This window comes from Oncorhynchus clarkii, unplaced genomic scaffold (genome assembly GCF_045791955.1).
Source record: "Oncorhynchus clarkii lewisi isolate Uvic-CL-2024 unplaced genomic scaffold, UVic_Ocla_1.0 unplaced_contig_3726_pilon_pilon, whole genome shotgun sequence".
Taxonomy (NCBI): Eukaryota; Metazoa; Chordata; class Actinopteri; order Salmoniformes; family Salmonidae; genus Oncorhynchus; species Oncorhynchus clarkii.
The window spans coordinates 182,960-198,885 of record NW_027261033.1 but is presented as its reverse complement, the minus strand read 5'-3'; the positions used below and the strand labels follow the sequence as shown (position 1 = coordinate 198,885).

Sequence of the window (15,926 nt, the reverse complement as noted above, 5' to 3'; positions counted from 1 at the left end):
CTGGATTGACCAGAGATAGTTAACTTCCTAAGTACAAAGGCTGGATTGACCAGAGATAGTCAACTCCCTAAAGACAAAGACTGGATTGACCAGAGATAGTCAACTCCTTAATGACAAAGACTGGATTGACCAGAGATAGTTAACTCCCTAATGACAAAGACTGGATTGACCAGAGACAGTCAACTCCCTAAGGACAGACTGGATTGAGCAGAGATGGTCAACTCTCTAAGGACAAAGATGAGAGAGAAAGTTTACGTTAACATGTTTTCCATATATTTTGATAAAGAATTTCAGTCACTGGCTTTAAGAGTGGGAACCCTAATGGGAACAAAAACACAGGCTTACACTGATATAAGGGGGACAGGGAGACGATGATACACACACACACACACACACACACACACACACACACACACACACACACACACACACACACACACAGAAATATGCCACATGCATGTACCTACAGACACAAAGACACTTGCTCCAATATCAAATGCCAAAGAATCCATGGTTTTAACCATCAAATAGTCAGTGGTGAAGGACCTTCCAGAAGGACCTTCCACGCCATCAAAAGGAACATCACATTTGACATCCCAAATAGGATCTGGTAAAAAAATAAATGAATCAGTTATATAACCCATCACCCTTTACGGTTCTGTGGTCTGGGGTCTGTTTACCAATCAATCATTCACAATGGACAATCATCCCCCGTATACAACGTAAAACACCAAATAATGCATGCAGAGCAGAATTAGGACGATACCCTCTTATCATCCAAATCCTGAAAAGAGCTGTTCAATTCTCCAACCACCTGAAAGGAAGTGACTCCCAAACCTTCCATAACAAAGCCATGAGATGAACCTGGAGAAGAGTCCCCTCAGCAAGCTGGTCCTGGAGCTCTGTTCACAAACACAAACAGACCCCACAGAGCCCCAGGACAGCACAGTTAGACCCAACCAAATCACGAGAATGCAAAAAGATAATTACTTGACACATTGGAAAGAATTAACCAAAAATCTGTGCGAACTAGAATGCTATTTGGCCTTAAACAGAGAGTACACAGTGGAAGAATACCTGACCACTGTTACTGACCCAAACTTAAGGAAAGCTTTGACTATGTACAGACTCAGTGAGCATAGCCTTGCTATTGAGAAAGGCCGTCGTAGGCAGACCTGGATCTCAAGAGAAAACAGGCTATATGCACACTGCCCACAAAACGAGGTGGAAACTGAACCGTGCTTCCGAACCTCCTGCCAAATGTATGACCATGTTAGATTACACAGACCCATAAAGAATTTCAAAACAAACCCCATTTTGATAAACTCCCATATCTATCAAGTGCCACAGTGTGACATCACAGCAGCAATATTTGTGACATGTTGCCACAAGAAAAGGGCAACCAGTGAAGAACATTTCAATTCAAGGGGCTTTTTCCAAATGTATGTTGATTTATTTTTATGTTTCTACTTTAACTATTTGCACATTGTTACAACACTGTATATTGCCAGTAATATGACATTTGAAATGTCTCTATTCCTTAGAAACTTTTGTAAGTGTAATGTTTACTGATCATTTCTGATTGTTTACTTTACATTTGTTTATTGTCTATTTCACTTGTTTTGACAATGTAAACACACGTTTCCCATGCCAATAAAACCCCTTGAATGGAATTCACTTGAATCAAGGCTGCCTCTCCGTCAGAACGCAGAACACAGACAGACGACTGTTTGAACAAGGCACATTCTCCAGGCCCAGTGGGAGGTGAGTGAATTCCCAGAGTCCTTTATACTGCTGGTAGAATGGCACAGATGCCTCAGGGGGAACAGAACGGCCCTTTGTGTTGTAGATTATACTGAGAAGGATGAGAAGATTCTCGATGAGTTTAGAACTATGAGTATAAGTGACCTGGGCCAGGGGATTCTTCTCCTGACCCCATGACCTGACCAGGGAAAACATTGGGCCCTGAGTACAGGAGTAGGATGCCTAAAGATACGGGTCCATAGACCAGAACAAACACACACCAATGCATACACATTCACACATACAAATGTACACAAACACACGGCTGTTTCGGCTCCTTGGTGGTAATTGGAATTTGTTTGCACCTCCACAACATATTTTATGATTGTCATAATGTCATATGAATCATCACAATGGTCTGGCAGTGCTCTGGTTGTGACAGAACTAAAGTGTTTTCCCTAGTGTTTAATGACATCCTAAAGGTACAGCTCTGCTTCTCCTCCTACTGGCCAGAAGTGGTACTGATGGCGAGAGGGTCATACTGCCAATCACTATTAGCTGACGGACTTGATTGATCTTTCTTCAACTCAATGTTTGTTCTTCTCAATTAGTAATTATCATTGTGTGCACGTCCATAGAGACAAATGCAAAGGAGCACACATGAACACGCACATATACAGTACAAATACAGGTTTGTGTAGGTTCACCATTTAGCCTGAATCCTTTAAAAAGTGTGTAACTGAAGGTCTCAATCAAGTGCACCAAGATGAAGTTATTATATACTTTTAAGTAGAGCAAAAGCATCATAAAAAGTCCTGGGCAGATTCAGATATCTTGCCTTATCTGCTGTTGCTTCTCAGGGATTTGAAATCAGCCATGATCAACATCTGAATATTCAGTTAAAGACTCACTACCGCACTCCAACCAAGGTGCATCTCTACATCTCTCTCTCTCTCTCTCTCTCTCTCTCTCTCTCTCTCTCTCTCTCTCTCTCTCCCTCCCTCTCCCTCTCTCTCTCTCTCTCTCTCTCTCTCTCTCTTCTCTCTCTCTCTCTCTCTCTCTCTCTCTCTCAGATACAAGTCTAGCCTTTCAGTGACACATCACAGATAAAACTATTTAATGTCATGTTGAGGAGGGGGACTGAGAGAGATAGACTGCAGTGATGGAGGACTGCATGAAAGCAAGTAGAGATAACACTGACATAACACAGAACTTCCCTCTTCAGATTCTCCTCCGCTCCTCACCTTACCTCTCTCCTCTCCTCTCCCCTCATCTACTCCCTCCTCACTTCTCATCTCCCTCCTCTCTTCCTTTCTCATCTCCCTCCTCTCCTCCCTCCAAACCTCCGTCCTCTCCTCTCCTCTCTCCTCCCTCCTCATCTCCCTCCTCTCTTCCTTTCTCACCTCCCTTCTCTCCTCCCTCCAAACCTCTGTCCTCTCCTCCTCTCTTTGATGTTTGAGGAATGAGAGTTGTGAGACCCCAGCTGCACTAACAGAGGTCAGGGGTCTTTAATGTCGTGACTGTGGAACACTCCTCTCACAACATGTGCTCATGCTATGAAACCGGACCACCATCTACCTACTCAAGGTCTTATGAGATGGCGGGATCTAAGATACAAGGTTACACAGAAATTGTTTAAAATCTCCCTTTTTGTTTTGACTTTTGCTTTACCCTGACCTGGCGTGTAACCAGGCACGGCTGACTATAAGAGAACCAGTGAGAGTTGATCAAGAACTCAGACCATCAGGAGAAGCCGGTAGCAGGGAGTCTGGGTTGTTGCTTCAGTTTCAGAGTGTGAGTGTATCGCGTCCGTTTGAGAGATTGACCATTTTCATCACCTCGGAAGCAACAGTGTTTCTTCAGTTCAGCAGCTGGTCGTGGAGTGTTTGTGTGTGTGTGTGTCATTGCGTCAGTGTGTCTACCATGTGTGTGTGATGGATCTGTTGTCGCCTGTGTGTGGACGTGTGATGGCGACGGTGTGCTTGGACACCGTCATAGCCGACCTGTTGGTGTCCGAGTCACGGAACGCCACAGCCACCAGGTCAGAGGGCATCTCCCTGGCAACGGGGTCCCTCCTCCTGCTCCTCTGTCTGCTGCTGGCTGCCTGGCGTCACACAGACAACAACTCTGTCCCAGGTCAGTCACAATACAGTAACAACAACTCCTTACCAGGTCAGTTACAATAGTCTGCTAGTTATCATTCTTATATAATCAAAACAAGTTGAATTACAACAGTGATTTTTCCAGCTACAGTTCATTATCTTATTTTGGGCTAAAGTGATTCTATAATTGAGCATGTTGCATCCAGAGCAGGACTGTTGGTCCAAGTCTATGCAGGGATCTTATCTCAATCCATATGATATCTTCATCTATGCTCAGAGACGGAAGAGGATGTGAGACATCCCACTCCCTCATTTTTTTCTGGTTCATATGCAGTCAATGAGCAGACTCAGCTGCTAATGCAGTGCCTACGGGAGAGCCCGGAACTGTGAAAAAAGCATTGAATGGTAAACAGCCTGAGTGGGACATCTTAATTTATCCACCAACTTTGCTGTTCTGTGTGTTAAAGCTGGTACATTACAGGATGAGATGTTTTGTGTTTCGCTGCCTGTGTGATTCTTTGTGAATACAGGAACATTGCCTGAAAGGTGCATTGTGGACAGCGCTCTACAATGCACCGCAGATTGAGTCCTGTCCCTCGTCTGACCACAGTGTATTGGCTGCTGTCTATGCTATGTACTACTGCATTACTATGTTGTGTCTGTTGTATTGGCTGGTTTAATCAGCTGTCTCCTTAATAAACTAATGACATATCATATTTGTGATGTTATGTGAACTTATGTATTGTATTGATATGTAACGCTATGTAGTGTTATGCTATGCTATTCTATGTAATGTTATGCTATGCTATTCTATGTAATGTTATGTATGCTATGCCATGTTATGCTACGCTATGTTATGCTATGCTATGCCATGCTATGCTATGCAACACCCTGCTATGTTAAGTTATTTTATGTGACCACTCTCCCTCTCTCTTGTTATCCTCTCTCACTCTCTTGTTATCCTCTCTCTCTCTCTCTCTCTCTCTCTCTCTCTCTCTCTCTCTCTCTCTCTCTCTTGTTCTCTCTCTCTCTCTCTCTCTGTCTCTCTCTCTCTCTTGTTCTCCTCTCTCTCTCTCTCTGTCTCTCTCTCTCTCTCTGTCTCTCTCTCTCTCTGTCTCTCTCTCTCTCTGTGTCTCTCTCTCTCTCTCTCTCTCTGTCTCGCTCTCTCTCTGTCTCTCTCTCTCTGTCTCTCTCTCTCTCTCTCTCTGTCTCTTTCTCTCTCTGTCTCTCTCTCTCTCTGTCTCTCTCTCTCTCTCTCTCTCTCTCTCTCTTGGCTATGACAGGTCCTTTTTTCTGTCTGGGTGTGGGTCCTCTCCTCTCATACCTCAGGTTTATATGGACAGGTAACTACTACAACATGAAATACAATACATTATAATCTGCTACAATAACAAATAGTGTATCGGAATAATTTATTAAATACATGTTCTATGTACAGGTATTGGCACTGCCAGTAACTATTACAACAGTAAATATGGAGACATCGTCAGGGTCTGGATCAACGGAGAGGAGACACTCATACTCAGCAGGTCAGTAGCAGGCAGTCAGTCAGACAGTCAGGCAGTCAATCAGGCAGTCAATACCAGGCAGTCAATCAGGCAGTCAGTAGCAGGCAGTCAATCAGCCAGTCAGTCAGGCAGTCAGTCAGGCAGTCAGTCAGTCACACAGTCAATCAGGCAGTCAGTAGCAGGCAGTCAGGCAGTCAGTCAGTCAGGATGTCAGTCAGTCAGGATGTCAGTAGCAGTCAGGCAGTCAGTCAGTCAATAATCAATTGAAATATCTTAATTAAGATGTTTGAATTTCATTTCACAAAAGCACTTGTAGATTACTTGTAGCTTACTTGTAGCCTAGATGACATATGTTGTAATACACATTTAGACTTATTGACATAGACTTGTAGACTTCGGAGAGTGAATACCAGTGTACCCACCCTCTCTGTACAGTTCCTCTGCAGTGCATCATGTTCTGAGACAGGGGCGTTACACCTCTCGGTTCGGCAGTAAACAGGGTCTGAGCTGTATTGGCATGGATGAGAGAGGCATCATCTTCAACAGCAACATGGCTCTATGGAAGAAGACCCGCACCTACTTCGCTAAAGGTGACCAATTAGACAATGACTTAATCAATTGAGAAAGATAAGCATGGCATTACAATACCACTACTTAATTGATCATAATAACTGATTCTAGATATTAAATGGTAAACCATTAGGAGAAGGTTGCTGTATTGAATTACTATTCTCATATACACAAACTAATAGAGAAGTTAGAAAAGTTGCCTGTTGCCAGTCTGGCAATATCTTCACAGGATATCGTCCAATATGTTGTAATAAACTGCTGTATCTCCACTGTGTTCCAGCTCTGACAGGGCCTGGGCTGCAGAAGACAGTAGACGTGTGTGTCTCGTCCACACAGACTCACCTGGACGCTCTCCAGGGGCCGGACGGACTGATGGGTGGACAGGTGGACGTCCTGAGTCTACTAAGGTGTACAGTAGTGGACATCTCTAACAGACTGTTCCTAGGGGTGCCTCTCAACGGTGAGCCACAACCTTTTATACTCACAGCCATAAAGCCACTAGACCCTGAACAGTATATCTGAACATCAGTTATGTAGGCACTCAACATTACTTTCCTTTTCAAGTGGGAAGTTATTCCACTTTATAACATTTAATTTGATATTATTAGAGAAGGAGCTGCTGCAGAAGATTCAGAAGTACTTTGACACGTGGCAGACAGTGCTGATCAAACCAGATGTCTACTTCAAGTTGGACTGGATCCAGCAGAAACACAGGAGAGCAGCGTAAGTCACACAGTTATAAACAGTTAGCATCATTACCAAGGCATCCAGAACATCTAATATTAACCGTTTAAGGATTATATATAGAACAGGGTAACACTTGGATAGTCCATCTGTAGATGCTCTACGCTTAGAAAAAAAGGTGTGATCTAGAACCGAAAAGGGTCCTGGAGGCTGTCCCCATACGAGAACCCTTTGAAGAGCCCTTTTTGGTTCCAGGTAGAGACTATCAGTAACGTGTCAACTAACTATCTACTAACCCTAACCCTAGTCCTAACCTTAACCCTTATCCTAACCCTAAACTTAACCCTAGTCCTAACCTTAACCCTTATCCTAACCCTAAACTTAACCCTTATCCTAACCCTAAACTTAACCCTTATCCTAACCCTAAACTTAACCCTAGTCCTAACCTTAACCCTTATCCTAACCCTAAACTTAACCCTTATCCTAACCCTAAACTTAACCCTTATCCTAACCCTAAACTTAACCCTAGTCCTAACCTTAACCCTTATCCTAACCCTAAACTTAACCCTAGTCCTAACCTTAACCCTTATCCTAACCCTAAACTTAACCCTAACTCTAATCTAAGCCTTTTTCTAAACCTAACCTTAACCGTAAACTAGCAGTTTCTTATCAACAGATTTGTTTGTTGATAGTATGACCATCTGTAGAGCATCTATCTGGACTATACAAATAAAGACCTAGAATATAATAACTTTACTTTTCTTAGAGGGAACTTCAGTTGTGGCATTCAGACAGTCTTCTCCCTCTGCTCCTCTCCGGCGCTCCACGTCTACTCCCTCTGCTCCTCTCTGGCGCTCCACGTCTTCTCCCTCTGCTCCTCTCCGGCGCTCCACGTCTTCTCCCTCTGCCCCTCTCCGGCGCTCCACGTCTTCTCCCGCTGCACCTCTCCGGCGCTCCACATCTTCTCCCTCTGCTCCTCTCCGGCGCTCCACGTCTTCTCCCTCTGCTCCTCTCCGGCGCTCTACGTCTTCTCCCTCTGCTCCTCTCCGGCGCTCCACGTCTTCTCCCTCTGCTCCTCTCCGGCGCTCCACGTCTTCTCCCTCTGCTCCTCTCCGGCGCTCCACGTCTTCTCCCTCTGCTCCTCTCCGGCGCTCCACGTCTTCTCCCTCTGCTCCTCTCCGGCGCTCCACGTCTTCTCCCTCTGCTTCCTCTCCGGCGCTCCACGTCTTCTCCCTCTGCCCCTCTCCGGCGCTCCACGTCTACTCCCTCTGCTCCTCTCCGGCGCTCCACGTCTTCTCCCTCTGCTCCTCTCCGGCGCTCCACGTCTTCTCTCTCTGCTCCTCTCCGGCGCTCCACGTCTTTTCCCTCTGCTCCTCTCCGGCGCTCCACGTCCTCTCCCTCTGCTCCTCTCCGGCGCTCCACGTCTTCTCCCTCTGCTCCTCTCCGGCGCTCCACGTCTTCTCCCTCTGCTCCTCTCCGGCGCTCCACGTCTTCTCTCTCTGCTCTTCTCCAGCGCTCCACGTCTTCTCTCTCTGCTCCTCTCCGGCGCTCCACGTCTTCTCCCTCTGCTCCTCTCCGGCGCTCCACGTCTTCTCCCTCTGCTCCTCTCCGGCGCTCCATGTCTTCTCCCTCTGCTCCTCTCCGGCGCTCACACTTCGCCTCATTATGAGACCTGGACTCCATCACTTCACTGATTCCTCCCTTATATATGTCACTCCCTTAGGTTCATTCCCCAGGCAGTATTGATTATGTGTTTCATGTCAAGACCCTACTCCTGTTTTGTATTGTTTCATTTTCATTGTTTCATTGCTCTCCATCTGCACCTGCTTCTCCACTTCCATCATCTTCATTACAACAATGAGCACTTAACAGCACATTTCACACATGACAAATACACAATATACATATACAATTCTACTAAATAATGTTTTATTTAAATATATACAGCAATACATTAAAGTTTAAAGTATTAGTTTTAATGTATAGCTCTGTTTTTGTGTTGCAGTCAGGAGCTGCAGGATGCTATAGAGAGTCTGGTCAACCAGAAGAGAAGAGGTCTACAGGAAGCTGACAAACTGGACCACATCAACTTCACTGCAGACCTCATCTTTGCACAGGTCAGTCCCTGACCTTGCCGTTACCCTATCCCCAACACTAACCCAAGCACAGGTCGTCTGCACAACTTAAAGACTGCCTTAGCCCACTGAGACAAAGATATAGGCATTAGGCAAGGCCCAAACCCAGGCTTAACTAAATTTCATTTCAATTAGTCAATATACATGTATGGAACTTTAGAATTTCAATTTACTTCCTGAATTGACTGAATTGAAATGAAATTGATCCTAACACTGGCCCTGACCCCAGCCCGTGTCCTCTGCACAATATTATAATCTATTCTGCCGGTTGTTTCCACTTTCTTATGTTAAAACATGTATAACAATAACATAGCCTGAGTAACCAAAGTGAGTCAACTAATCTGAAGTGTGATTGTGTGTTTCAGAGCCATGGGGAGCTGTCAGCTGAGAATGTGAGGCAGTGTGTATTGGAGATGGTGATAGCAGCTCCAGACACTCTGTCTATCAGTCTGTTCTTCATGCTGCTGCTTCTCAAACAGAACCCTGACGTAGAACTACAGCTCCTAGAAGAGATAGACACTGCTATAGGTGAGTCCCCACTTCACAATCTGTTAACATAGAGCTACAGCTTTAGGAAGAGATAAACACTTAAATTCTGTCTTTGTGTCTTTGAGCGAGGTACTTAATCCTAATTGCTCCTGTAAGTCGTTCTGGATAAGAGTGTCTGTTAAATGACTCAAATGTATAATAGGTCAGACCTTCACAATCTGTTAACATAGAGCTACAGCTTCTAGAAGAGATAGACACTGTTATAGGTGAGGAACCTCCTGCTGCAGCTTTTCTCTTTTTACTAGTTATAGGTCAGGACCCATCAAACCCAGACAACTACAGTACTTTCCAATAGAACTTAGGGGTTCATGTAGCTATATTGAATAAGTGGCTGTTTGAATGTCCATCTCCCTCCTCTCTCAATGTAGGTGATAGGGAGCTCCACAACTCTGACCTGCAGAACCTAAGGGTCCTAGAGAGCTTCATCAATGAGTCCTTAAGGTTCCATCCTGTGGTGGACTTTACCATGCGCCGGGCACTGTCTGATGATGTCATCAGTGGCTACCGGGTGCCAAAGGGGACAAACATCATTCTGAACATGGGACGCATGCACAGATCAGAGTTCTTCTTCAAGCCCAATGAGTTCAGTCTGGACAACTTTGAGAAAAATGTAAGAGAATAATCAAGACTATCACAGGGAGAAATTCATCTGCACCCTGAGGTGTAAAGATATTTACTAATTTATTTATTTATTTCTCTCTGTCGCTCTCCCTCTCTCTCTCTCGTGCACTCTCAGATACCTAATCGTTTCTTCCAGCCTTTCGGATCCGGTCCTCGATCCTGCGTTGGCAAGCACATTGCCATGGTGATGATGAAATCCATCCTGGTTACGCTTTTGTCACGGTACTCTGTGTGTCCTCACGAGGGCCTGACCCTAGATCGCCTCCCACAGACCAACAACCTATCACAGCAGCCCGTGGAGGAGGAGGGGGAGCCTCACACCATGAAGTTCCTCCCAAGACACCAAGCCAGGAAGCAGTCTTAGAGCAGGGCTCAGACACTGGTATATCCCAAATGACAACCTATTCACTATGTAGTGCAATACCTTTCACCAGGGCTCACAGGGCTCTGGTCAAAAGTAGTGCACTATGTAGGAAATGGGGTGGTATATGGGACAAAGATTGTATTTTAGGGCTAATCTTAAAATAATACTTACTTCCCATATATGTAATATGTCAGTATTTGATTCATATTTGTATGTTTGTTATTTTGTGACGTTTTCTATGATAGTAAGTTATGTTCAGGAGGACATGTCTTTGTAGCCAATGGTATCTGTAATAAGAAACGCTTGTTGATTCACACACACCATTATAATTATAGAATCTGAACTGTACATTCACACTTTTAAAACTAAATGACGCTGAAGTGAAAATAAATTGTATATATTGTTTTATTGAATCTGTTCAGTTTATTCATTAGATGTCCTTGGACCTATGGATGTTATAACTGACTGTCCATGAGATCAACATGATATTTAAAACATAGCTATACAGTTTAAACAATGAAGCTATAATTTGTGTTATGATGTTAGACAGTTGAACTAAGCTCATGAGACATTTACAGCCTTGTATTATTGTGCATCATTACCAACCTTTAGGCACGCTCATTTAACCCCTCCATCTTACTGTCTCAGTGAGAAGGGAACAACAGGTTCCTGTTTTGCATATTTGTCCTGAACATTTAATATGAGCGATTTGGTGAGTTAGATGTCCATGTATTATATAAAACATGCTGTAGGTAGCCCTAACCAACAGAAATATAAATGCCACATGCAACAATGTCAACGATTTTACTGAGTTACAGTTCACATGAGGAAATCAGTCAACTGATATGAAATCATTAGGCCCTAATCTATGGATTTCACATCACTGGGCAGGGGCACAGACATGGGTGGGCCTGGGAGGGCATAGGCCCACCCACTGAGGAGCCAGGCCCAGCCAATCTGAATTAGTTTACCCCCAGAAAAGGGCTTTATTACAGACAGAAATACTCCTCAGTTTCATCATCTATCTGGGTGGCTGGTCTAAGATGATCCTGCAGGTGAAGAAGGTCCTGCATTGGCGTGGTTACACGTGGTCTGTGGTTGTGAGGCCGGTTGGATATACTGTCAAATACTCTCAAACGTTGTTGGGGGCGGCTTATAATAGAGAAATGAACATTAAACAGCTCTGGTGGACATTCCTGCAGTCATTCCTGTGTGCAACTTTCTGGATCCGAGTCTCCAGAGGCCCGTCCGGTCCCCTGGTAATGGCTTCATCTGCACCGCTTCCCCCACCATGAGCTCAGGTAAGTCCTGATGATTTGTCGTAGATGAACTTAGACACCTGTCTTCTGTGTTGAAGCTTCTCCAGCACGTCTGTCACCACACAGGGCTCCAGGAGAGTGTTGGCTACTGGTAGAGCTGCTTTTAAGCGCTGGTGCTGGGCCGGGCTGCTATTTATGCCTTCCGTTGGGGTATTGCTCCACTACAGGCCCACTTTCCAGGCATTTTTCGCCTCTCACAGCTTTTCTGCAGAGGTTCTTCACAATTTTGACTTCCATCTCTACCTTTCCATTAGCTTTTAGGTGTTGTGGCAATGAGGTGACAGGCTCAAATTCCCAATCAGCAGCAGATGTCTGGAACTCAAAGCAGAAGAATTGGGGTCCATTATCTGGCTGGCCATAGCGGGCAAACTGAGCCTTGCAGCGGTTGGTTGGTCTACCTGATACAGGAACTGAAATAGATTTCCAGGCATCATAAGAACACTTGAGTAGTGAGGTGGTCAGTCACACAGAGCAGACAAGTTTAGATACATTGTTGCATCATACTTTTTAACAAATACATTTGTGTTTCGCTCTTTGTTCATAATATCTTTCACCTCTTGTGTAATTGTAATTTGATTATTTCATTTAGAGATGTTTTATATATATTATTGAGATGTATAAGACCGTTACAATAATAAAGTAATTTGTATTGGTTGGAATATTTATTGCAAGTTAGAAATTATGACGGTTTCAATTAGGTTTATAAAAAAATTAAAAAATTAAAAATTAGGTTTATTAACTTCCTGAGGAAGTTCAGTGTGTGATGTTGTGGCCTAGTTGATGTAGTTTTATAATCACACACCAGTGCTGTACCACCCTCTAGTGGCTGGTGTCTGCACCACATCTATCTGCTAATCCTGTTTGATCAACGTGGGAATAGGAACAGGCCATATTATGATGTGCTGAGTGCTTTCTGTCTGCTTCATAAGACTCTGGGATGCAGGTTGAAGTCTTCTCTTTAGTTGGAGGATATTCAGGGAACATTGATATGTCATATAGACTATGTATTGTCCTTTATATGACTGATCCAGATATGTTGTCTATACTCTCTGTACTAACATTATATTGTGGGGAGATTTTTTGTAATTCATGCAACGTTGGACAGCTTCACTCACTGAGTATAACATTTTATCATCCAGTCTGTGCTTCCGTTCCTTTGAGGGATTAACAATGGTTGAAAACAAAATGGTTGAATGAAGTAGCTTTTCTTTTCTCAGTGTGTCCCTGGTCTTTCTATGTCTCTCTTTCTGACTGTACAGCACTAGCAACATGTAGAGGCTTTTCTCAGTGTGTCCCTGGTCTTTCTATGTCTCTCTTTCTGACTGTACAGCACTAGCAACATGTAGAGGCTTTTCTCAGTGTGTCCCTGGTCTTTCTTTGTCTCTCTTTCTGACTGTACAGCACTAGCAACATGTAGAGGCTTTTCTCAGTGTCCCCCTGGTCTTTCTATGTCTCTCTTTCTGACTGTACAGCACTAGCAACATGTAGAGGCTTTTCTCAGTGTGTCCCTGGTCTTTCTATGTCTCTCTTTCTGACTGTACAGCACTAGCAACATGTAGAGGCTTTTCTCAGTGTGTCCCTGGTCTTTCTATGTCTCTCTTTCTGACTGTACAGCACTAGCAACATGTAGAGGCTTTTCTCAGTGTGTCCCTGGTCTTTCTATGTCTCTCTTTCTGACTGTACAGCACTAGCAACATGTAGAGGCTTTTCTCAGTGTGTCCCTGGTCTTTCTATGTCTCTCTTTCTGACTGTACAGCACTAGCAACATGTAGAGGCTTTTCTCAGTGTGTCCCTGGTCTTTCTATGTCTCTCTTTCTGACTGTACAGCACTAGCAACATGTAGAGGCTTTTCCCAGTGTGTCCCTGGTCTTTCTATGTCTCTCTTTCTGACTGTACAGCACTAGCAACATGTAGAGGCTTTTCTCAGTGTGTCCCTGGTCTTTCTATGTCTCTCTTTCTGACTGTACAGCACTAGCAACATGTAGAGGCTTTTCTCAGTGTGTCCCTGGTCTTTCTATGTCTCTCTTTCTGACTGTACAGCACTAGCAACATGTAGAGGCTTTTCTCAGTGTGTCCCTGGTCTTTCTATGTCTCTCTTTCTGACTGTACAGCACTAGCAACATGTAGAGGCTTTTCTCAGTGTGTCCCTGGTCTTTCTATGTCTCTCTTTCTGACTGTACAGCACTAGCAACATGTAGAGGCTTTTCCCAGTGTGTCCCTGGTCTTTCTATGTCTCTCTTTCTGACTGTACAGCACTAGCAACATGTAGAGGCTTTTCTCAGTGTGTCCCTGGTCTTTCTATGTCTCTCTTTCTGACTGTACAGCACTAGCAACATGTAGAGGCTTTTCTCAGTGTGTCCCTGGTCTTTCTATGTCTCTCTTTCTGACTGTACAGCACTAGCAACATGTAGAGGCTTTTCTCAGTGTGTCCCTGGTCTTTCTATGTCTCTCTTTCTGACTGTACAGCACTAGCAACATGTAGAGGCTTTTCTCAGTGTGTCCCTGGTCTTTCTATGTCTCTCTTTCTGACTGTACAGCACTAGCAACATGTAGAGGCTTTTCCCAGTGTGTCCCTGGTCTTTCTATGTCTCTCTTTCTGACTGTACAGCACTAGCAACATGTAGAGGCTTTTCTCAGTGTGTCCCTGGTCTTTCTATGTCTCTCTTTCTGACTGTACAGCACTAGCAACATGTAGAGGCTTTTCTCAGTGTGTCCCTGGTCTTTCTATGTCTCTCTTTCTGACTGTACAGCACTAGCAACATGTAGAGGCTTTTCTCAGTGTGTCCCTGGTCTTTCTATGTCTCTCTTTCTGACTGTACAGCACTAGCAACATGTAGAGGCTTTTCTCAGTGTGTCCCTGGTCTTTCTATGTCTCTCTTTCTGACTGTACAGCACTAGCAACATGTAGAGGCTTTTCCCAGTGTGTCCCTGGTCTTTCTATGTCTCTCTTTCTGACTGTACAGCACTAGCAACATGTAGAGGCTTTTCTCAGTGTGTCCCTGGTCTTTATATGTCTCTATTTCTGATTGTACAGCACTAGCAACATGTAGAGGCTTTTCTCAGTGTGTCCCTGGTCTTTCTATGTCTCTCTTTCTGACTGTACAGCACTAGCAACATGTAGAGGCTTTTCTCAGTGTGTCCCTGGTCTTTCTATGTCTCTCTTTCTGACTGTACAGCACTAGCAACATGTAGAGGCTTTTCTCAGTGTGTCCCTGGTCTTTCTATGTCTCTCTTTCTGACTGTACAGCACTAGCAACATGTAGAGGCTTTTCTCAGTGTGTCCCTGGTCTTTCTATGTCTCTCTTTCTGACTGTACAGCACTAGCAGCATGTAGAGGCTTTTCTCATAACATTACTGTTATCTTCTCCATCTGGACTGATTATTAATGTCATTAAAATGTTCTTTAAGTAAACTACATAAACACTTGTCTTTATTTTGTCTTGCGTTTATTTGCTTAACGGAATAAATTGTTTAACGAGTTACCAGCTCTCAAATTAAACTCTAGAAGATATAAGAAATATATTGATTGTCTTAATAATTGATAATATTTCAACCGGACAATAGCGTATTCAATAGAAAGGAAAAACAACGGTCACGCTCCCAAACCAGCACTGCATGCTTCCTAAGCACTGACAGAAAGGTCTCGTTCTTCGTAATTTTCCAGAAAAGAAGCCTGAAACAATGTCTAAAGACTGTTGACATCTAGTGGAAGCCATAGGAACTGCAATCTGGGTCCGAACCCATTAGAAACTCAATAAGCATTCAATTGAAAACTACCCACAAGTCATTTATTAATCATTACCTCATATCAGTCTCATAATCTGAACGTCGCAAACTTCTTGCATCGGCACAAACCCAGCTTTACTGATCATTCCGTACCACACAAATTGATTTAATTGTTTATTTACTAACTAACTAAACGATAACACAGGATACACACACACATAGGTTATTGATTAGAAACCTAATACGATGGAAACAGGTCCCTAGCGGACTAACGACAACCTGACTGCTTGTTTATCAAAAGAGGGAGGAGTACAGAGTAACAAAGGGAGAAAGAAAGAGAGAAAACTTATACACTTGTAACTATGCTCACAGTAATCATAAAACGTTGCACCGAACCACCGCCCGTTTGGGGTAAAGAAGTAAATCAGGTATTTACGTGTTTGATGTCTTCCTTCATCGTGTATCTCTGTTGGACACAGGTATTTGTGAAATGGGTTCTGTTGGGCATTCTCCCGAGCTCAAGTGTAAGGCTCTGATTGTCCACAAGAGGTCACACGTTTACATAGTGTCAAAAGATACAGGTGTCTGTAATCATGACCAAGTAT

At 43.9% G+C, this 15,926-nt stretch overlaps 1 protein-coding gene across 1 annotated transcript; it reads left to right on the top strand.

Annotated features, from left to right (window-relative positions):
- The first annotated feature begins 3,677 nt into the window (after window positions 1–3,677).
- LOC139403873 (aromatase-like) lies at window positions 3,678–10,565 on the top strand. Its single transcript, XM_071147051.1, has 10 exons — window positions 3,678–3,879; window positions 5,129–5,188; window positions 5,284–5,374; window positions 5,789–5,943; window positions 6,204–6,383; window positions 6,532–6,646; window positions 8,613–8,724; window positions 9,108–9,270; window positions 9,660–9,901; window positions 10,028–10,565. The coding sequence occupies exons 1-10, from the start codon at window positions 3,678–3,680 to the stop codon at window positions 10,274–10,276; spliced, it is 1,569 nt and encodes a 522-aa protein (XP_071003152.1). The 3' UTR covers window positions 10,277–10,565.
- The last annotated feature ends 5,361 nt before the right edge of the window (window positions 10,566–15,926 follow it).

What these genes read in the sequence shown, in the direction of transcription:
- LOC139403873 (XM_071147051.1), top strand. Translation starts at nt 3,678, where the DNA reads ATGGATCTGTTGTCGCCTGTGTGTGGACGTGTGATGGCGACGGTGTGC. An exon ending in AGACAACAACTCTGTCCCAG is followed by an intron (nt 3,880 to 5,128) that starts GTCAGTCACAAT and finishes TGGCTATGACAG; the next exon opens with GTCCTTTTTTCTGTCTGGGT. An exon ending in CAGAAACACAGGAGAGCAGC is followed by an intron (nt 6,647 to 8,612) that starts GTAAGTCACACA and finishes TTTGTGTTGCAG; the next exon opens with TCAGGAGCTGCAGGATGCTA.